The 23,418-nt window shown below is 35.3% G+C and overlaps 2 protein-coding genes across 3 annotated transcripts in view; both read left to right on the plus strand.

The window, feature by feature from the left end:
- The first annotated feature begins 1,778 nt into the window (after positions 1–1,778).
- LOC127813581 (uncharacterized) lies at positions 1,779–10,979 on the plus strand. Of its 2 annotated transcripts, none has more exons than XM_052354621.1 (14): positions 1,779–2,190; positions 2,828–3,605; positions 3,751–3,817; positions 3,905–4,025; positions 4,112–4,210; positions 4,357–4,653; positions 4,727–4,834; positions 5,790–5,861; positions 6,130–6,216; positions 6,537–6,608; positions 6,715–6,804; positions 7,859–7,966; positions 9,707–9,775; positions 10,555–10,979. In XM_052354621.1, exons 1-14 carry the CDS (start codon positions 1,930–1,932, stop codon positions 10,627–10,629), a joined length of 2,304 nt encoding a protein of 767 aa, XP_052210581.1. In that variant the 5' UTR covers positions 1,779–1,929; the 3' UTR covers positions 10,630–10,979. The 2 variants fall into 2 exon arrangements, with proteins under 2 accessions (XP_052210581.1, XP_052210580.1); XM_052354620.1 differs by having other exon boundaries at positions 1,781–2,190; positions 3,682–3,817.
- Positions 10,980–16,511: 5,532 nt separating this feature from the next.
- Positions 16,512–23,418, plus strand: part of LOC127813340 (tetraspanin-10) — a 50,764-nt gene continuing 43,857 nt past the window's right edge. Inside the window, exons 1-4 of the mRNA XM_052354278.1 lie at positions 16,512–16,729; positions 17,033–17,145; positions 17,264–17,318; positions 17,512–17,567. Coding sequence (XP_052210238.1) covers positions 16,676–16,729; positions 17,033–17,145; positions 17,264–17,318; positions 17,512–17,567 — 278 coding nt within the window. The 5' untranslated portion in view covers positions 16,512–16,675. The remainder of the gene's footprint in view (positions 16,730–17,032; positions 17,146–17,263; positions 17,319–17,511; positions 17,568–23,418) is intronic.

A 23,418-nucleotide genomic window follows, 5' to 3' on the forward strand; every position in this document is an offset into this window, starting at 1 on the left:
TTCTGCATCAACGAAGTATTGTGTTGGTTCCTAAATTTTGTAATTTATAGCAAACTATTCATTGTACTTTTTTTTTTTTGGTTACCACAACCGTTAGATTTTGATTTTTGTTACAATTCAGTCTTTCTTTTGATTTTTTGTCAAATTTTATTAATAAAAATTAACATTGTATATATCCTAAAATCACTTAATATTAAAATTAATTTAAATCTCAAGATCAAGTAACTTTGACACTTATATTAAAGAATATTACGTTAGTTTTTGTTAACAGAATGTAACGTAAAATTCGAAAGAGATTAAATTTTAATAAAAATTAAAGTTTAATAGTTATGGTGATAAAAATTAAAATATAATAATTAAATTTAAGAATAATAATATGATTGAAAACTTGTTGCTTTTATTAAATTTATTATTAAGTTTAAGTTCAGGAGTGGATATAGTTTATACATCAACTAATATAAATAAAAAGTTCATAATTTAAACTCCATATATAATTTATACATCAACCAATAATATCCAAATTAAAATTCACCCTCAATTGTTATCGTCTAGTCTTTATAAATTGTTGGAATGTCATCATTTATAAAGTTTTAATTTGAATTAATCCAACTGCATCTGTTCGGACAGCTAGTAATTCAAATACTAACTCAACTAATCTTTAAAAAATAATTTTTTTTTTTATCGAATCGAGCCTTTTTTTCACCCTTTATCATTTATTATTGGTGGTAGGCATGGTCAAGATAGCTTGTGGTATCGATTTAAAACTTATATTAATTTATTGAACTCGTGGACATGATAGACATGTCACTGACAACTGACCTATTTAACATATCTATTAGTGGGTTGTAACATAAAATTTCTAAATAATTTAATGATTTTATTTGTCCCAACATATTTTTTTTCTTACCCATCTAAATATCCAATGAAACATCTTATCAATCAATACACCCCTTTTCGTTTATGAGTTATTCTACAGGGCTCGATAGGCCTATCGTGCGGCTCAAATAGAGAGGATAAAAAGACGATTTTGCTCACGCTCATTTTGTAAATTTGCAAAGCGGGCTACTGCCTCCCTTGCTCTGCGCGTCTCCCATGCCTGTCATGGCCGACAATCGCTGCATCCATTGGAGGGGGAGAGTAGGGTGTAGGGGCAAAATAATCTTTTTGCCCTTTCTTGATAAAACCGTCGAGCTTTTTAGCATTTTCTTTCGTTTGTTAGGTCTAGTAAAAAGGTAAGATTGAATAATTAAAGATATTTTTTATATTGCTTAACTCTATCAAATTTATCAACTAACTTATGAGGTTAGGTATGATGTAATTGACAATTATGCTTTAAGATTTATAGGGTCGAAAAGTACTTAAACATCGTTTATAGATCTAATAAAATTCTGTTAAATTTTTAATATGATTTAAATATAATATTATATACAGAATAATACTATTTGATTCTACTTTACACTCTTAAATTATAATTTTTATTATATGAAAGAAAAAATAAATTAAAAAACCCATTGGCCTCTCCAAACCGGATCACAATTTAATAATTTTTAACATTGAGATGCTAATAAAGAATAAAGAATGTATTGATAATTAATTAATTAGATGTTAATGTAGGTGTGAAAGTAAGATTACTCCTTTGCAAAAACAATGAGATGGATCATATTATCACACGTGGCGTGTGTAGTGCGAATCGTGGAATGCCACGTCGCATCCTCGACGGATAAAACCCCGATGAAAAATTGAGAGCCGTTCTTCCACTTCTTCTTCCTCTTCGTGTCTCATCCCGTTGCAGGGAGGGAGGGCGGGAGAGAGAGAGAGAGAGAGAATGTATAGAACAATCGCTCACTAACCAATACATTTACCAGTCCCATTGCCCATTGCTTCCACTCATGCTCTCTGTCTCATGTGTTTAATCCTGCTTCCTTACCAATGGACGGGTTTGCTCTTGCCACTGCCACCGCCGCCGCCGCCACGGCCACCGCAGCCTCCGACGTCCGATTCTCTGCACCTTCCGGCATAATCGGTTATAGAAGACGACGACGAATGATTCGAAATGTATCTCTCCGCTCAAAACCTAGTCAATTTGTCGTTTCGGCCTCCAGGGAAGAGCCTCAGCTTGACTCGTGGGACCGGATGGAGCTCAAATTCGGCCAGTTAATTGGCGAAGATCCCAAACTCACCATTGCAAAGGTTTTACTCTCTCCCTCCCCCCCCCCCCCCCCCTCCCCTACCCCGGGCCTCTCTCCACATTTGTGGATGCTTTTAGTACATATGTATTCATATACGGCGAATCGATTTTTCTTTTTTTCTTTTTTTTTTCCAATTTTTAAGTAGGTGGTCCATGCATAGATGCTATGAGCGCTGTGGTTTCAAGAAAAAAAAAAGTTGTCTGGCTATAATAAAATGAATGAATTTAAAGAAAGAATTATTGGCTAAGTAAATTTATTTGTTCTTTTGGTTGGGTTAGAAATTGAATAGGTGTTTATCAAAAGGACCAATTTTTGGAGTCAGCATCAGTTAAAAATTTGTAGCAATAGTTTATTTCATAATCCTATTCTTAGACAAATCCTAATTCCAATCATAGAATTAGTGGATGTAATTCTACTATGTGGTTTGGTAAAGATTACAGTTTTTAAATTTTCAGTATAGAAATCTTTACTTAGTGTAATCTGAAAATATATAGAATAAATAAATAAATAATGAGAGATCATTTTCAAAAAATTTCAGTGTTTTCACTTCTCAGAATGTGGGCTACTAGTTTAGTGCTTTATGGGTTTCTACATTTGTTTGGTCAGGTAAAGCATTGGTGTTCTTTATTTTGTTTCAGATAATGAGTAGAAAATCAAACCCTGAAATGTCTTATCTGGAAGTTGAGAAATCATTTTATAAGAAGAAGGGTAAATCAGTAACCGATGAGATAGAAGAGTTTCCCTTTGATGGATCGGAAGAAGGGAAATCATCAAAATCGGTGAGCGGATTGAATTTGGTCCGGCCAGTGACCAAGAAAGGAATCAAGTCTGGGGTTGAGAATAAACCTATACAATCAGGGGTAAAGAAACCAAGCCAACAACCAGCAAGGAAGCCATTAGATAACAATAAAGGTAGCCTTCCTAATGTTATTTTGCGGAAGCCAACCACATTCAACGAGGATGATATTGGATCTGAAAAATCCTCAAAGTTGAAAATGAAACCAAATTTGTTATTGAACATGGGGAAAATACAGAAGAAAGAGAAGTTTAGTGATATCACGTTGTTAATGAAGCCTGAACTGAGGAGTGGGGCCTTGAATTGTGACGAACAAGGACCCTCTGCTGATGATGATACCACAGTAAAGGATGGTGTGGGAGAGAATAGTGGCAGAACAACACCTGTATTTTCTGAAGCAACCACTGATGTCACACTCTTAAACTGGCCTAAAGAAAAGGATTTCAATTCAGAGGATTGTAAAGGGTCTAGCTCTTTTGATGATCTTGAAGTGCCTGGTTCCAGAGGTGTGAACTCATCTACTGAAAAAGTTAATCCAGCAGAAAGCAGTTATGCTGAATCTATGGTGAGTGGAAATGCTTCAACCCCAGGAGATTTTGGGCTAGAGGATTCTGCTACAGGTAATGGCTCGCTAAATTTCATGTGGATTTTATATTCTTGGAACTTTGAATTTAATGTTGCCTTTCGTTCTTCAAGGATTGCAGCAACCTGATCAAAGTGAGATAGGTTCTACTGACAAAATAAGTGCTTCTGATGCACCTTCAGAAACAAAATTGGTGGACGGTAACATCAACTTCTCTATGGAATCAGCTCTCAAAGGGAAACCAGCAAGGTATGGGAAACAAGAATTGATGTAAGTTGTACACCCAGTGATCTTCTCTCACTAGTTTCAATTATTTAATGAAATGCTATATTATAGGCTAGACCAATCTGGAAAAGGCAAATCAAAGTTAACTAGAGAGGAGATAGCTGTTGTGAACACCGAAAGTTATGGAAATGCTTTTGAGCTTGAGAATTTCCTTGTAACCTCACCTATAAAGGTTTGTTCAATATGTCAGTCATCCTTGTATTTCATTTAGTTGATTGGTATCATATGATGCAACCTCAGTTCTGTATTAAAATGTAGGAACATGAAGATAATGACTGGAGAAGGGCTGAGGATCTGGTTAAAACAGGATCAAGAGAAGAAGTGGAGCTGATAAGTTCCAGTACTAGAGGCTTTGTTGTGAGTACATTTACTGCCACAGCCCTCCAATTTTTCATATATGCTTCTTTTCTTATGTTTATATTACTGACTCCATCCCCCACCCCCAAATCTTAAACTTTATTATTTCTATTATTCTTGTCTGAAGTAACTTAATAATTTTACAGGTATCTTTTGGCTCTTTGATAGGATTTTTACCATACCGTAATCTTGCTGCCAGGTGGAAGTTCTTAGCTTTTGAATCATGGCTGAGGAGGAAAGGCTTGGATCCATCTAAGTACAAGCAGAGTTTAGGCATTGTTGGGAATTATGGGATATCAGAGAGTGCTTCTCTTGATTCAAATCTGGGTGCAGAATCAGCTCAACAATCTGATGTAGAGATTTCACCTGATATGAAACTGGAAGATCTTCTTAGGATATATGACCAAGAAAAGCTCAAATTCTTATCATCCTTTGTTGGCCAGGTCTAGAGAATTCTATTCTATGTCAGAAGCTTTTTTATTCAGCTTAAAATACTCATAATGCTTATAATTGCAGAAAATCAAAGCAAATGTAGTATTGGTTGACAGAAAAACTAGAAAGTTACTGTTTTCCCTAAAGCCAAAAGAGAAGATGGAAATGGTTGAGAAAAAGAGAAGTCTGATGGTAAGGAACTCTTTAACCTTATTTTCTCTTTTGGTGGTTTTGATTGCCTTTATATTGCTTTAATCAATATTAAAATTTCTGCTTTGGCCAAATTTCCTTGCGTAAGGAACTCTTTAACCTTATTTTCTCTTTTGGTGGTTTTGATTGTCCTATATCGCTTTAATGAATATTAAAATTTCTGCTTTGGCCAAATTTCCTTGCCCTTTCTTTGTTACCTTTTTACTTATTTTTGACAAGCAGCAACACCTTCTATTTGCATGGTTCAAGTTAAAACTCTCAATTGTATATTCTTGTTGTATCGATAATAATTGAAGTTTCTATCTGAACTACGGAGGAAATAGGTGGTAATATTCAATATATTGGACAATTAACAAGAATTATGTTACTTTTTACCTAGGCACTTGAGAAATTTCTGTAGTGTAGTGTTGTCATTGCTATTTCAATATGGAATCGCACCTTCACAGATAGCGTGAATTTTTTTTTAATGAAATCTAATGGATCAACAAATCAATATATCATTCTTTAAACTTTTTGCAGTTTTTGACTCCCTTCCTCTCCAGTAGCAGATCTCTTTGCCTTTAACTAAGTATCTGACTCTTTCCAAGATCCATCTTGTCCCATAGCATATTAGCCTGTACTACATGCAATGGGCAGTTATCTAGATGAATCGTGTGATTGGCCCTGGGAAGCAACTGAATCTTTGTGGCTTAAGGTTATGCATCTCTTGTAATTTAATAAATTAATAAAATTGTGCTCTGAAACAACCCAGCGCTTTTTCTCCATGCTTTAATTCTGTGAAAGTCAAGAGCATCAAGTGTGGCCTGTTGTATGATTAGCCAAAAAAAAAAAAAAAAAGTGTGGCCTATTGTATTTATGTTGTTGTCATTTTTTGTGAATGTAGAAGCTAATTTTCTATTTGATATGAGTACATTATAGTCTTGTATTTCGATTGCAGGCCAAACTTAGCATTGGAGATATTGTGAAATGCAAAATCAAAAAGATTACTTACTTTGGTATTTTTGTTGAGGTAAGTCAAAGTGTTGCTTATCATGTAACTTCAAAAGAAGGCAGTCATAGCTTCATCAAATGACCTGCGAATCCAAGAAAAATTTTGGGGAGTGATCTTTTCTTGGATTGATGCTGAGTGCATTTGATTATAATCTCATTTTTTTTTTCTCTTCATTTATGGATCTAATGCTCCTTATTATGGGGCTATTAGCCTATTACCATTATATTATCTCAAGGTGAGAAGATCATTGTCTATCAATATCTAACCCAAGTGTCCAAAAATATAGGTAGAAGGAGTACCTGCACTAATTCACCAGACAGAAGTTTCATGGGATTCTACTTTGGACCCTGCATCATATTTCAAAGTTGGTCAGGTATGTAAAATTTAGTCTCCTATTACAATTTATAAAGTCAGCAATTTTTTGGACTTTCCTACAACATCCAGTATTTGCACCATCCTGTAGTAGTCAACTAGTTCAGTAAGATGCCCTATGAATTTGATGAAATATCCAAGCCTTGCCAGGTTAAAGTTTTAGTTTGTAATAAGCACTACAAGGATAGGTAACAAATCAATTTTGTGGAAGGCTGCTTCTCTGTCTAGAGCTTAAAGCTCTTTTCCCTGTGTTGCATGCTTGACATGAAATTATCTTAATTGGAGTTTCTCCAAGTTCTGACATGCTCACTCCGCTTGCAGGTTGTGGAGGCAAAAGTTCACCAGTTAGATTTTTCGCTTGAACGCATTTTTCTATCATTAAAGGAAATAACGGTAATCCATGTCTGGTCCTGTTTGTTCATATTTAAACATCAATCTCGACTAGGAAGCTTTTTTACTTAGATTTCAAAGTATTTCTTCTATTCTTTTTCTATGGCAGCCAGATCCATTGATTGAGGCATTGGAGGCTGTAATTGGTGATCGACATTCCCTAGATGGGAGATTACAAGCAGCTGAAGGAGATACTGAGGTTTTCACTTTCACCATGTCAATATGAGCTTTTTAAGGCTTTCAAGGATCATAGTTAGATTGGGAGGGCTTGTGCCTGCAAGTGAGCATCTATAACATCCATAGGGAAATAATTGATCATCATCATTAATTGCACCTTATCCTAACAAAGTTAGGGTCGGTGGCCATACAGAAATAATTAATCAATAAAATCTGTTCACTTGTTAAATCGTTACACATTTCCAGGTTGACCACTGACAGTTACACTTTCTTGTTGGAGGAAAACTTGTTACCAATAAACCTTCACTATACTTTTTATGTGTATGGATTAGTCAATTTCTCCATAAGCCTGTGAGTTAGTGACATGCCCAACAAATAGCTTTAATATTGGGGTAATCCTTCATTAGCTTTCTTCTTAAGCGATGCACACCTTTCTTTTACTAAGGCTTCCACTGTGTCCTCCAGATCCGGTCCCTATGTTGTGTAACTTTCTGAGCTAGCTTCTTGGTGGACCTAAAACATAATGTGTGATAACTCTATTACTGGAATTTGAATCTCTTTTTGTGGGCTGCAAGCTATACCCCTGGGAGTGCCACAAGAGAGATTCTCTGCCCTTAGAGTGAGTAGGTCCCTGCTTACTCTCACTTGGAGTGCTTGGCATGAATTCAGATCAAGGAATGGACCGCTCTAATACCCCTTTGTCATAGGTCATGTCCTTGCAATTCATACCAAAAGCTTAAGTTGGTTAGGTGGCTGTGTATCTTCTTATATGGCTCAAGATATTCCCTTTCATATCTGATATGGGATCTGTGACTAAGGCCTTCCAATCACTTCTTGAATTCTTTAGCCTTTTGGTATGATCTTCTTAATAATATCAACAAAATCAATCTTTGCTTTGTTGTTTAAGCTAAAAAACTGCCTTTTAAGGAACAATTGGATTTCAGAAGTCCATTTTCATCATGAATTCTATTCAAGATTATGCGGTGTGAAGTAGTTATTCATACTGGTGCCCTAGTTTACCCAATGCATCTATATATAGTTTTCCCATTCCTAATTCTGATAATGAAATTGAACAGTGGACGGATGTGGAGTTTCTTATCAAGGAATTGCAGCAATATGAAGGGATCCAATCTGTATCAAAAGGTCGCTTTTTCCTGAGCCCTGGATTGGCTCCTACCTTCCAGGTATAGATACCCTCAGTGCTAGAATCAACATAAGTGGTGGCCAGTTTTAATGTTTATAAAATGCTGGGCATGTGGTAATTCATTTGTGGAGTGTCTGCTTTCATTTTGTCAAATGTTTTATCCTCTTTGGAAACTCATATAGGCCATATACATGTGCCATATATATAAATTCTGTACAGGGATTTGCTGCTGGTCATTTTGGTAGGTTGCCTTCTCTTCCTAAAGAAGATCTTTTCTTTTAAATTTATGGTAATACAGCACTTTATTACTTAAATAAGAAGAAATATATGAAGAAGCTCAGGAGCAGAAAGGAAAAAAGAAACAGAGGATGAAAGGGTCATAGAAAACCCATCACAACCTGATAGGCTTGGAAAACGAGCAGCAGCGCTGCCCATTCTTAGCCTGCTCATTCAAGTTTCTTTACTTGAAGTCCTGGGTCAATTCTTAGTAGTGGTCATTTCTTCCCAAGCCAGCTTCAGGATGTTGGCCTTCTCCTTTAGCCTTTCCCATTCTCCACCCTGAAGACATGAGATTGTTTTGAATAGGATTTTCCATAACACTAATGTGCAAGAGGCAAGGAAGTCAAAACATTTAAAGTTGACATATGTTTGTGTTTAATCACCTCATCCATTTGTGTAGGGTACAACTCAACATTAGTTTCCCCTTCTTGGCTTTCTGTAAGACTAATATACAAGAGGCGAGGAATTCAAAAGTATTCAAAGTTGGCATTTGTTCATGTTTAATCACCTCGTCCACCTGTGTAGTTTATAATTCAACATTCATTTAATGCCCTTGATTTTCATTTCAACCTATTCATATGCATGGGTTTACTTTCTTTTTGACCTTCCACACTTTTCAGTGGAGATTAGGGTAAGATGGGCAAGAAATAAACAGCATGACTAAATTTCGTACATACACAACAAATATTTGTGGCTTCTATAGAAGATGCACTTGCTCAAAACGGATTAGCATACACTAAGTCAAGCTTGTGAATGTCGTTGCATGAAGCTCCAATTTCTACGCTTGTCCTTGCATCAGAAATTATGCTTCTAATTTCAGTAGCCTTTGTGAAGGTATCATGGGTCACCAACATAGGCAAGAGGGACATTAGGAATTTTTTTTTTTAGTCTGTCCATTAGTCAAGAGGGACATTAGGAAAAATCTTGCTTCTTTAATTGAATTGTTAGGAACCATTTTATTGAGGATTATGTGCTTCTGTTCACAATGGTAACCCGCATCGATAACTTTTTGAAGGCTCTTTCTATTTCATTTTGAAAATGACAAAGCGATTATCTGGAGTTAACACATCTATATAATTGTTGTTCCAAGTTATCTCCATCAGTTTTCCTTAACAAAGTGAAGCCACTTTAACAAAGTAAAAATAAAAATCTTAACAAGGCATGATCCATTTTTGTGATCATTGTGCAATATTTTCCATTTTCATAATTAATTTGATTATTTAGGATTAATCCTTGATTGTTTTAGTTAGTGAAAATGTCTTCATACCATCTGTAGCCTTTTGTATAATCTTTTAGTGTTTAAAAATTAAGGTGCAAAAGCACCTGCTCAAGTGTCTTGCTTATGGGCTGAGAACATGTCTGAGAAATCAAAGATCAATGGACGGTTTGCTACTTTGTCTGGATGGTGTATGCTTTTGATTAAGATTAACTTGCTGGGCTGTCCGAATGTTTTTTTGTCATATTATAGTTTTTTAAGTGCTCCTATTCAATGTTTTGGCAGGTTTACATGGCATCCATCTTTGACAATGAATACAAATTGCTTGCTCGAGCAGGAAACAAAGTGCAAGAGGTATAATCTCGTTAATCTACCACTCTTTGCCTGACTTCCCACCATTAATAGATAGAAACTTAAGTGTATTTGTCCTTGACCAAGATATGCATTTTCTTGATGCATTCATCATTACACTAGTTTCAAGGAATATTTAGATCAACCTGTTGCTTGTAAGCGTTATGCTGGTGGTCTATGGTTTCTAGTATGCTTTCCCTTGTAGGTTGTTTTGGCCTCGACAGCTAATCTTTAAACTTCCTTAGTAATAGCATATGTGGAGTCCTTGTTGTTCCTCTTGGGCTTACCATTTCAGAGAAGGAATTAGTTGTGTACTCTTCTTGAGACTGTTCTGGTGGATGTGCAACTATATAAAAGAGAAGACAAAATTAGAAATGAGATTATCTATAATAAAGTTAGAGTGTCACCTATTGAAGATGCGAGATGTGTGATTGAGATGGGTTGGATATATGAGATTAAGACTAATAGACACGTTTGCTAGGATAGAATGAAATGAAAGACATTTGTAGCAAGAGAGATCGAGGAAGTCTAAAAGAAACTTGGTGAAAGCTTTTAGGTATGACATGGCAAAAAACCCGGATTAGATTAGGACTCTATAATCTATGGATTAGAGGATTATCGACCTCCCATCCAAGAGATTGCATCACCACACCTCCTCACTACGTTACCCCTCAAATTTCTTCATGGTCTTATTCTATTTTTCCTTTATCTTATAGCTGGTTGGATTATCAACCCTAATGTTCTCTTTGACACATACTCTTCACGTTCTTCATTCCGCGCAGGTAATAGTTCAAACGTCCTTGGGTAAAGAGGAAATGAAATCTGCCATTCTTACTTGCACCAACCGCGTTGAATGAGACGACACACTGCTGCTCTGGCTTTTCCATGTGTCGATACCCTCCCTGTTCGGAGAGTTTGATGAATGCTGATCCTCACTGATCTCGGCATTCAATAGCACTTCTTGTTATTAAAGGGAAAGGAGAAGAAAAAGGGCAAGATGATGTTCCATCCTTGCAAAGATTCTTCCCATTTTTCTACCCATAAACTTAATACAGATCTGTTTACACTGTGGAGGAAACTTCAAAATGATGTAATTATAATTCTTTTGATATGGTAGTAATATATATATATATACATACATACATATACATGTAACTGTATTAATGTCATTTAATGGGCTAACTTGTTCAATTTTCTTTGGTCAAAAGCATATTTATGTTCCTAAATTTGTGTTTTTTTTTCTTGTGAAATTTTAAATTTTTCATGGTTCAAATATGCCCATTAAACTTAGGTCAAATGCATATTTATATCTCTAAATTTTTGCATTTTTTTCTTATGAAACTCTAAACTTTTCATGATCTTAAGTATATCCTTTAATCTCTGCAAAATCACCTATTTAAACACCTAGCTAGCAAATGATACGCCCATGCATTGATATGGTAATTTTTTGGCCTTTTTTTAGCTTCTTTCTTTTTTTGTATGGCATCTCCTCAACTCCTTTTCTTCCTCCAGTTATGTCTATCTCTTTTTGATATCTCTTATATTTTTTTCAACGGTATCTCATCCAATTGTGTCTCTTATAAGAAATGCTATTCTTAGATTGGCCCTATCTTTGATTCCTCTCGATGGTAGGGTGATTATCGACTTGGGCATATTAGTGATCCATTTAACCCAATAAGTTTACGTAGCCCAATCGGAGGAGATGTGAGAGAGAGAGAGCATGTAGTCGAAGAAAGAGAGTTGAAGAGAGCAAAAAATTGTCATGTCAATGTGTGCGTATCACTTGTTTGCTAAGTGTTTAAAATAGTAATTTTACATAATTCAGAACTACATTTGAAATCATGATAAGTTCAGGGATATAAATATATTTTTGGCCAAGTTCAGGAACATATTTAAAATTTTAAAAACTTTAGGGATTCTACAAGAAAGAACGCAAAAACTTTGGACGTATAAATACACTTTTGGCCAATTTTCTTTAATTGATTCTAGTTTTCATTCAATCTGGCAGTTCAAATTCTCAATTTACTATGGACTTTCTTGTTGCTTCAATTCTGCATTCTTACAAGTGATAATGCTTCAGATTTAGCAGTTGTGAATATGCTTCAGATTTAATTGTATTCCCATTCTTCTCTTGTTACATGAAGTGCATCCAAAGTAACCTTAAAGCTGTACCCAATAATGTAGGTCTCTATGTCCACAGAATTAGTTAATGGGTTGGGTTAATTCGAGCTTTATATAAAATACCAACTTAATTAAATCATGATTAGTTCTAATGTCTTGGGTTAATTTCAAATTTTATATAAAATATGATTTAATCAAATCATGATTAGTTAGCTCTTTAAATTTATAACACATATTTTGTTATAAATTAAGCGTTCTTTTATATGAGTTCGGTTTGAATCTTTTGACTTAAGAAGCTAATCTAAATTCAAACCGAATTGAATCTAATTTAATCACTTGTGACTTTATCAATAATTTTTTTATTTGTTATTGTTTGAATATAACAATAAATTTTTAGTGTGGAAGACTATTTTAATCTTGATACAGATGACCTATGTGTGGGTGACCTGCAAGGAAGAAATCGGTTAGGGGCACGGGAGAGAGCCTTCCGATGCTTAAGTCGGTCTTTTGAGTGAAGTGTAGAAAGCCAATAGAGTTATAATTTTTGTAAAATTGTGGGCATTTTTTTTGCTAGAGAATGAATCTTCTATTTATAAAGGGGAAGAAACTGACAGAAAGAGAGTGAGTCACAAATTTTGGTAGGTATTTCAGGCTTTCTTTTAAGTTTGTAAAAGGTAATTTTGACTTGATCTTTATAATTTCTTGGCCATACTAGTCTTTGGGTGATTTGGTCGCCCTTTTGGTCACTCAAACTCAATCAACTCATGAATCATAAGAGGGTCTCTCGAAAGAGTCATGCTATTTGTACAGAAGATGTGTTACATAAATATTTACAAAGCAATCAAAATATCTATTTTGTCCCTGCAATAAATGACCCAAATGCCCAATACTATCTTTCTCTCCATCTGTCTCTCTCTCGCTCTCCTTGTCACACCGTCGGCCCCAGCAGCATCGGAGAGGCGATCGAGGTGAGGCAACAGAGGAGACGGGGCGAGGTGACGAAGGTTGCAGCGGCGAGGCGAGGTGGCAGTGAGAGTAGGCAGAGGCGAAGAATGGCGGCAGATGAGGTTGTAGCGACGAGGGAAGGGGGGAGAGAGGGAGAAGGGGATGAATAAAATATATCACGATATATCATCCCTGTAAACATTTTGTGAGGATGCTTCTGTACAAATAACAATTTTCCTCTTAAAATCCTTAAGAGAGGCCCTTGGGTGAGGTCTCACACAAATTGCTCAATCGGCTATAGACCTCTTTTTTTATACTTGAACTTATTATTAAATATGAACCCAATTTTTCAAAAATAACATTATTTTAAAAAATGTAATATTTTTTAATAAAATTATAGATTTTAAGTAGATCTCTAGAAAAACAAAAATTGTTTAAGGATCCAAGTGAATTTTTATAAAATTAACAATAAATTTAATAAAAAAATTAACGATAAATATGAAGTAGATTTATGTAATTATTTTAATTAATTTTGTAGGAAATATAATTATTCCAATTTATATATTCTTTTGGGCCCTACAGATTGCCATTCGACAAAGACGTCCGTGCTTGACCATCGCATGGCACGGTGTCGTAGCCGCCACAGTTACTGTTCCCAAAGGCTAACATTATCATATTATTATTATTATTATTATTATTATTATTAGTAAAACGGTCAAAGACAAGTTTGACCCCGGGGGGAGTGATCGTGTGTGTGAAGTGCACGGCACCGCTTTCCGTTAGCGGTGCAGTGTCGTGTCGTGTTTGGTGGCAAAACATGAATCATCTGAACATTTCTTCCCAATCTGACCAAAACGACCTCCTCTCTCCATCCCCTTTCTTTTCCCACCCAATCCCTTCTCTACCCATTACTCTTTCTGAGCCTCTTAAAGCTTTTAAAATTTTCGATTTTCCGAGTATTTGATATAATAAATAATAATTGACGCTACTTACTAAAGAAATTCGATTTTTTCAACGGCGTTAAAAATTAACTAAAAATTTCATACCAAACAAGCCCCAAATATACGAGAGCGATTTTGGGGTTCATGTATTTGGGGTTCATGCCGTTCCGTTACTTGTCACTCTCACAAAAATAGTGAGAGTAACCATCACCCCCGTTAAAGGGGGTGAACAAAATCGCACTCCAAATACACTCAATGACTATTCATAATAGTTCGTAATTAAAGGATAAAAAATAAGGACCTTGCTATTTGGATAGAATCTATCCAAATAGAATTGTCCTTTTTTATCATTTTAATTATTAATGTTAGGATAATTATGTCATTTAATATTTTATTTACCAACAATACCCTTTCTATTCACAATTCAAAATTCCATTCTCTCGATCCCTTGTTAAATTTTAGTTTCTCACCTCATTTAATGAATTTTTAGAATCTCAAGAGTCACAATGGCTTTAAATACGGATTATTCTACTTTGCTCGAATTGATTGACGCACAAAATCACTAAAGACATCAAATAACAAAAATATCAGTAATGAAACCCACCCAATAATTCAGGTAAACCCCAATTTCTGGCGAATTCCATAAATTGGCGGACTGCATCTAAATGCAATCCGCCAAATGCAGTGCTAGCGGACTGCATCTTAGATGCAGCCCACTGGGCTGCAGTCCCCAGCCTACATCTTAGATGCAGTGCTGGCAGCACTGCATCTGGTGCGGACTGCATCTTAGATGCAGTATGCAGTCCGCCAGATAGCAAACTTCATGAATGAAATAAAATAAAAGTTTGTAATACAAAGAGAATAAAAGTTTGTAATATAACATAGATAAAGTCCGCCCGTTCAATTCGAGGTAATGCGGCAATTTTAAGATGAGAATATTTTTATCATTTGATATCTTTAGTCATCCCGTGCGTCAATCAATTCTGACAAAATAAAATAATCCATAAATGAAATAAAATAGAAGGAGAATGCAAAGAGAATACATTGATTACAACCAATGGTGTGCTGCCACCTAAGTGTTATGATTGTCATTATTCATTTTCATAACTAATTTTGTTTGCTTTGAAAATGTGCAACTTTAATGTGTTGGGCAGTAGTTTTAGGTGGGAAAGCATATAAGTGAAAAGTTAGAATTTTTGTAAGGTTAAAATTGTCTTTCTGTTTTATTTAATATAATTAAAATATTATAAAATAATATAAAACAAGCATTAAATGCCTTTCTATTTGGATAGATTATATCCAAATAGATTTATCGAAAAAATAAAAAAAAGTTACGAAGATAATATTCGAATATTGAGTTTTAAGACACATTTAACATTAACGATAAATTATTTATCAGTGATTATTTACTATGCAATAAAAATTAATAAAATTAATATTATGTGAAAACAACACATAATCAACTACGGCAATACCAAGATCCAAATCAAAATAAATTAAAAAAACAGAATACGAACGCAACACACAACGAAAATAGAGATCAAAAAACACAACATTTACGTGTTCAGATCAAAATAATCCTACTCATGACAAGGCTTTATCCTAATCAATCCACTAGAAATATATACAATGAATTTATAGAGATATAATACAGCGAAAGATACAAGAACTACCACAAGTTCTCATGGTGACTCAAGAACAATACATCAATCAAAAAACATAAACGATACAAACACAATAGAGTATATTGCTCAAATCAACTCGAGCAATCCCAACACTCAATCTCTCTCCCAATTATATCAAATAAACAAGTGATACACATTTATAGAGAGTAAGATTGGATTTATCTTGCATTGTTTACCTTTTTGATTGTTGAGTTCTTTTTTCGATCATGCTTATCTTTATTCTGCTCTCATTCTCTCTTTCGTGTTTAGAATTTCTCTCATTGAACAGTGACGATTGAAAGTTTATATACAAGGGAAGAATAATTGGCAGCCCTTGGATCAAGGGTTTCTTAGAGATCAATGGGCCACAAGCAACCGACCACTTAACACACACACACACATATATATATATATGTATGTATATAAGCCAAATGCAAATGAAATGCGCATCAAAGGAAATTCAAACCATTAAAATTATATCAATTTATTTTGAATCCTTTATTAGTATTGAGTATGACATAAAATATCAAAATTAAACATCTCAATAAGATTTACAAAAATGGGTGAAGTGGACTAGATTGCACAAGAATGAAAAATAAATACAATGAAAATAAAAAAAGAATATTTTTTAAAAAGTAAGAAAACAAAGTGCGAGAAAATAGGTAAATAAAAAAATATAGAGATATTTTTTGTAAATACAATTTTTAATATAAAAATTATTATTTAATATAAAATAAATATAAATTTCATAATACATTCAAATAATTTTTTTAAAAAATTAAAAATTCGAGTGAAAGATAAAAAAATTCCACCCCACTTATTTTTTCCGTCATTTAAAGACAAATTTTTTTGTCTCTAATTTTTTTTGAACAAAAATATATTTTTAAATTAAAAATATGTTTCTAATATTATGAAAATTTTAAAATATTTTTAAAATTATAAAAACGATTCAAAAGCGTTTTGAAACCGTCGGAAGTCGGGAACGTTTTGGTACATCATCATGGCTTGGAGTGGAAACATAATTAGAAAGGAAGGAAACAATTATATAATATATTTATATCACGGGGGCTAACATTGAGACAAAGCCGACTTTGCCGTTTCCCTTTTGCTTGCAGTGAAAGTGCTACTTCTCAGCTTCATCTCTGCCCCTCCTCCCAGCCTTTCCCCAAAGCATCTCTGTGTGTGTGTGTGTGTGTGTGCAAGTTTGTGAGAGGAAAGGGAGTTCTGAAGCAATGAGTACAGGAACAAGTACCTTTGTGATCAGGTGGATCAATTTCCTGACGATGGTATGTGCCATTTTGAGTTTCTCTTCTTTAATTTCTGTGCAAATTCGTATGACTCTCTACCGCCATTGTTAAATAGCCCGGGTTTTTAGTTCCCCAAGCGGGTTTCGTTTCTGTTGCCGATTACCGATATCTGCTCGAGATATTCTTGATTTCTGTCGGGTTTTGAATGTTTAGGGTTTTGGATTTGGGTTTTCTTTGGTACAAATAGTTCAATACTAGTATCGTTCAACACACACACACACGCAAAAGTGTATAGTTTTGAATCTCAGTTGTTTAGTAGCTGAGTTACTCAAATTTTTGTAGCTATTAGCGGTGGCTGTGATTGGTTTTGGAGTATGGATGAGTACTCATCATGATGGGTGTCGCAAGTCTCTCACTCTCCCAGTTTTAGGCCTTGGTGCCATCATATTTGTAATGTAAGATTTGAATTTCTTCAGGTTTCTGCTATGCATTCTGTTGAATCTAGTAGTTTTTTGGCTTATATTTTTTTCAGTTTTGTATAGTTACAAACACTCGATTTTGTTTGATCTGTAGATCCATAATTGGGTTCTTGGGCGCATGGAAGAAGAGCTCCATATTGTTATGGATTGTATCCTTATGATACGATTTTTGTTTTTTTGGCTGTATGTTATTTTCAATTTGGCCTTTTTTTATGCGACTTTAGGAATTTGGATTTGTGGAAGGAAAAGAAAAGAAAAATAGAATGTTCCTGTGTGCATGTCAAAATGCACATACATAATCATTTCCTTCAGTTGCATATTTCTTAACTTTCTGAATTGCAGTATTTGATCATGCTGTGCTTCATCTTGGTTGCAATCTTGGTCTTCACGGTTTTGGCGTAAGTATATCTGTTATAGAAGATGGATTGGATTTGTCCTCTCAACGAAGTTAGACAAAATTAATGAGTTTCCTACAGAGGACTCTCTTTGTCACTTTCAATTATTTTCCATGTACCAGAATTAAAAGAGTTTACATGATTCCATCTCTTATTAGTATTTCTTTATCAATTTTGACATGGTTAAAGCTTTGTATGGTGATTTTCACAGTATAACTTCCTTACAAGCACAGCATTTCACAGATCTACTGCTTTGGCTCCTAATTCTTTATCATTTATCTTTTAGCTCCTTATAATCAACCTTAATCTTTTTCAACATGTGCTAGTTGTCCATCTATTTGCTAAGTAGGTTTTAGAGATATGTCATATTTTGCGTCATTTTCCATTATCTACTTCTGGATTTTGTATTATACCAAATCAGAAGGGCAATTCTAGTTTGTTGGGTAAATTTATGCAAATACCTACTCTTTCAGAATGTTCTTCTGTTGCATTTTTTTGCTGTTTCTTATCATCTTTCAGGTGCCTTATAAATTATAATTGCTCACCTTTTTTCAATTGAAAGAGGCCTCTACTGTCCCTGTGGGAAGGATGATCCTTTCATCATATAATAGTGCATAATGGTCAAGGCTATAAACTTTCAATAATCTAATCTTGATTCAAGTTGCATAGGAGATCTAAAAGTTGAGAGCATTACTTGATAACTCATATTGTAAATTACAAAAGAACTTTGTAAGGAACACCTTTGTGGAGCCTTCCCACTTGATTAGAGAAGGTAAGTAATCCCTAGAATCAAAGTGACTGTACAATAACATATGCATAAAATCAATTCTAGGGAGAATAATAGTTATATTATTTCCCTTGGATATGATATCAATATATACACAAGACATCTATATGATGTAGGAGTCTAATCTAATCTACTTTACAAGATATTTATGCTATCTAAAATACAAATAATCTATCTCTAAAATTTAGGAGAATAATTAGAACTGGATAATCTTATCTTTATAAATCTTATCTCCTATAATTTAGGAGTCTTCACGGAAGTCCTCTTTTGAATTCTTCTTTATCTTCCACACTCCCCCTCAAGCTAGGCTGAATATATTATTCAGGCCAAACTTGGTACTTAGCTCATCAAACACTCTTCTTGGTAGTGTCTTAGTTAGAATATCTGCAACTTGGTTATTTGTAGAAGTATAGTTCAGTTGAAAAATTCCTTCTTCTAACTTCTCTTTAATGAAGTGCCTGTCAATATCGACATGTTTTGTCCGATCATGGTGGATTGGATTTTTGGCAATACTGATAGGTGATTAGCTGTCACATAATACTTGTATTGGTTGTGCCATAGATACTTGTAACTCTTGTAGCAATCGTTTTAGCCATATACCTTCACAAAACCCATGGGCCATAGCCCTAAATTCAGCCTTTGCGCTGCTCCTAGATACCACAGATTGCTTCTTACTGCGCCAAGTAACTAAATTTTTCCAAACAAATGAGCAATATCTGGAGGTTGACCTTCTATCACAAATTGATCCTACCCAATCAACATCATTGTAAATCTTCACCCCTCGGTTAGCAGTTTTCCTGAACATTAGCCCTTTGCTTGGTGACATCTTAAGATATCTTAGAATCCGATATACAGCTTCCAAATGTCCTTCTCTAGGATCATTCATGAATTGGCTTACCACACTCACGGGAAAGCCTATATTTGGTCTTGTATGAGACAAGTATATAAGTTTTTCACTAATTTTTGATATCTTTCTTTGTCCACTGGAGCACTTTCTTTGCCCACATCTAGCTTTAAAGTGGTTTCCATTGGTGTATCAGCTGGTTTGCATCCCAACATTCCTGTTTCAGTAAGGAGATCTACGATATACTTTCGTTGAGAAACTGATATTCCTTCTTTGGACCTTGCAACTTCCATACCTAAGAAATACCTTAGGCTTCCAAGATCCTTGATTTCAAATTCTTTTGCCAACACTTCTTTAAGCTTCTTGATTTCAGAAATATTGTCTCCTGTAACAATTATATCATCAACATATACAATAAGTATGAATATTTTACCTCCTAAGGAATTTTTGATGAATAAGGTGTGGTCTGCCTGACATTGAGCATATTCATATTTCTTGACTGCCTTTGTAAATTTCTCGAACTAGGCTCTAGGAGACTATTTGAGCCCATACAATGATTTGCTTAGTTTGCATACCTTGTTCCTTGTGAGATTAGTTTCAAATCCATGAGGGATTTCCATATATACCTCTTTTTTGAGGTCTCCATTTAAAAAGGCATTCTTCACATCCAATTGGTAGAGTGGCCAATCTAGGTTTACAACTAGGGATAGTAAGACTCTAATAGTATTCAATTTTGCTACTGGAGCAAAAATCTTTTGGTAATCTATACCATAAGATTGAGTGAACCCTTTTGCCACTAGACAAGCCTTATACCTGTAAATTTCTCCATCTTCTTGGTATTTAATTGTAAATACCCACTTGCAGCCTACAGGATGTTTTCCAGGAGGTAATTCAGTAATTACCCAAGTCCCATTCCTCTTCAAAGCCTTCATTTCCTCAAGAACTGCTTCCTTCCACTTAGGATGTTGAAAAGCCTTCTGAACTGTTCTAGGAATCTGCACCTTACTGATATTTGATATAAAAACACTGAAATTAGGTGAGAGACCTTTGTAGGAAATGTAGTTGTGAATGGGGTGTTGAGTGCATGATCATACTCCCTTTCTCAATGCTATAGGCCAATGCAAATCCTCATCCAAGGCTGAATTTTCTGGAATTTTAGAATTTTGTCCAGCAAGCATAGTCTTCCCTTTTTCCAACAGTTCCGGATCCGGATCAGAATTTTTGTCAGCCTCAGGACATGTCGGTTTCCCACATTCTTTCTATTTAGACCTTTTCCTAGAAAAAACTTGAAGTTCATGAGGAGAGGGAGACAGATTTATAGGGTTTACAGGTGGCAGTGGCTGATTTTCAGGCTTGTTGTTGGTTAGATAGGGAAATTTCAGATTCTGGTTGTTGGTGGTTAGGCTGAGGATCCCAAAGAGAATCCCAAAACTGATATTCTTGAGGATTGTTTGGTGTATTCTCCCCCTGAATATTGGTTTTGGGATAATAAGGTTGTGTTTCAAAATAGGTTACATCCATGGATGTGAAAAACTGCTTAAGGCTGGGAGAATAACATTTGTAACCTCGTTGGTGTGGAGAATAGCCAAGGAATATATACTTGATGGATTTTGGGTCAAGTTTACTCCGAAATTGAGAGTGAATGTGAACAAATGAGGTGCAGCAAAAAATCTTGAGAGGAAGGTGAGAAAGCACCCGGGTGTGAGGAAAAAAGGCAAGAAGAAGCTGACTAGGAGTTTGAAATTTGAGGATGTGTGAGGGCATTCTATTGATAAGGTAGGTAGCCGTAAGAATAGCTTCACCCCAAAAATGTTTAGGAGTATGAGTAGAAAATAATAAGGATCGGGCCACTTCCAATAGGTGTCTATTCTTGCGTTCTGTAACCCCGTTTTGTTGGGGTGTATCAACACAAGAACTTTGATGAATGATGCCTTGTTGGGATAGATAAGTGCCTAGAATTGAATTAAAATATTCTTTAGCATTATATGTTCTAAGAACTTGAATGTTAGCATTGAATTGCCTTTTCACCATGGTATGGAAGGTTTGAAAAATGTGGCCAGCTTCAGATTTCTCTTTCACGAGAAAGACGCAAGTAACACGGGTATGGTCATCAATGAAAGAAATAAACCAACGAGTCCCGGTAACATTTTTGACTCTAGAAGGCCCCCACACATCACTATGAATCAAGGAAAACGGATAGGATGGAGTATACTTGAGACTAGGATAATGAGTCCGAACATGCTTAGAATATTGACAAATTTCACATTGAAACATGTGTAAATCTGAATTCTTGAACAAAGAAAAAAACAATTTCTGAAGATAAGCAAAGTTTGGATGTCCTAATCTATAGTGCCACAACATAATTGCACTATTATTGGAATGAAAACTAGAGAAACAAAGAGGTGAAGTGGAATGACAATAGCTGGATTTTACTTCAATTTTTCTGGAATCAGTCCCTTGAAGAATGTAGAGTCCCGAATATGCCTTAGCACTGCCAATCATCTTCCCTGAAATCCAATCTTGAAATTCACATACATCTTTTGAGAATTTTGCCACACACTCCATATCAATAGTGAGCTTACTAACAGATAAAAGGTTGCAGTCCAGATTAGGCACAATAAGGACATCTTTTAGTGTCAAACTAGTGGATAAAACAGCTGATCCAATACCTGCTACTTTTGCTAATGATCCATCAGCAATCCTTACCTTCCACTCTTTGTCACATGGCTGAATATTTGTTAACAGTCCACCATTACTAGTCATGTGATCGGAAGCTCCTGAGTCAACAATCCATAGGATAGATAGCTTACTTTTAGCAATAAAAGCATGTAGAGGGTTACCTTTGTGGGCTATAGAACCTGCTGCCATTGTAGAAACCTTCTGTTGTGTTTTCCCAAAATTATGCTGCAACCACTCCATCTGCTCTTTGCTAAATAAGCTTGAGTTTGAGGCAGGAGTGGTCCCTTCGGTTGCTGTAAAATTATCCATACTCCTTTCATGTGCTGGTTTCCAATTCAGGGGCTTGCCATGGATATCCCAGCATGTATCCTTTGTGTGACCAGGCTTGTGGCAGTGATCACACCAAGGACGACCCTTCTTCTGCCTGGGATTTGATAGGCTGCCTTCTCGGGTAAATATGGTAGAATGTTCCAGGCCTGAGTTTGAGGGCTTCAACATTAGTTTCAGCCTACTTTCTTCTCAGCGAACCTCAGCAAACGCCTCTCTGAGGCTTGGTAGAGGTTTTGTGCCAAGAATACTACCTCTCACACCATCTAGGTTTTTATTTAAACCAATCAAGAACTTACACAGCCGCTTTTTCTCCACTATTTCTTTGTATTTGGCTGAATCTTCAGTGCACTTCCATTGGATAGTATCACACTTATCCAATTGAAGCCAAAACTTATTCAAAGAATTGAAATATTGAGTGACTTGGGACTCACCTTGCCTTAAATCATTGAGAACATTTTCTATCTCAAACAACTCAGAAGTATTCTCAACGTGGGAGTAGGCTTCCTTAACAGCCTCCCAAATTTCTTGGGCTGTATTGTATAACAAGAAATTATCACCTATCTCATTGTTCATCGAGTTAATCAGCCAAGACATCACCATGTTGTTTTCGGCCTTCCAGATCCGGTGCTGTGCTTCATCCTCCTTCGGTTTGCTGACTGCTCCGGTGAGGTAATCATCCTTCCCTTTTCCACATATGAACATCATAACAGATTGTGACCATTGAATGAAATTATGGCCATTCAGTTTATGACTGGTGATTGTGAATGGATTGTTGTTGTCCATGTTCACAGAATTGGTGGTTTGGAAAGGGACAATCTCAGAGGGTTGGTTGCTCGCTCCGGCCATGACACAAGTTGATCAAGTCCGGTGGCTATGAAAGAGGACAAATTGGACAAAAATGCCGTAGTGAATCGGCGGAAGTTGGCTAGGACTAACAAGGAGAACAGAGAAGAGAATTCTGCTCTGATACCATGCAAAAAATCAATTCTAGGGAGAATAATAGTTATACTATTTCCCTCGAATATGATATCAATATATACACAAGACATCTACATGACGTAGGAGTCTAATCTAATTTATTTTAAAAGATATTTATGCTATCTAAAATACAAATAATCTATCTCTAAAATTTAGGAGAATAATTAGAACTAGATAATCTTATCTTTATAAATCTTATCTCCTATAATTTAGTAGTCTTCACGGCAGTCTTCTTT

This window comes from Diospyros lotus, chromosome 11 (assembly GCF_014633365.1).
Source record: "Diospyros lotus cultivar Yz01 chromosome 11, ASM1463336v1, whole genome shotgun sequence".
NCBI lineage: Eukaryota > Viridiplantae > Streptophyta > Magnoliopsida > Ericales > Ebenaceae > Diospyros > Diospyros lotus.

Excerpts from the sequence above, each read along its gene's own strand:
- LOC127813581 (XM_052354620.1), top strand. The coding sequence starts at position 1,930 with ATGGACGGGTTTGCTCTTGCCACTGCCACCGCCGCCGCCGCCACGGCC. Across the intron at positions 3,818-3,904 it reads CTCAAAGGGAAACCAGCAAG|GCTAGACCAATCTGGAAAAG; the intron begins GTATGGGAAACA and ends GCTATATTATAG. Across the intron at positions 5,862-6,129 it reads ACTTTGGTATTTTTGTTGAG|GTAGAAGGAGTACCTGCACT; the intron begins GTAAGTCAAAGT and ends CCAAAAATATAG.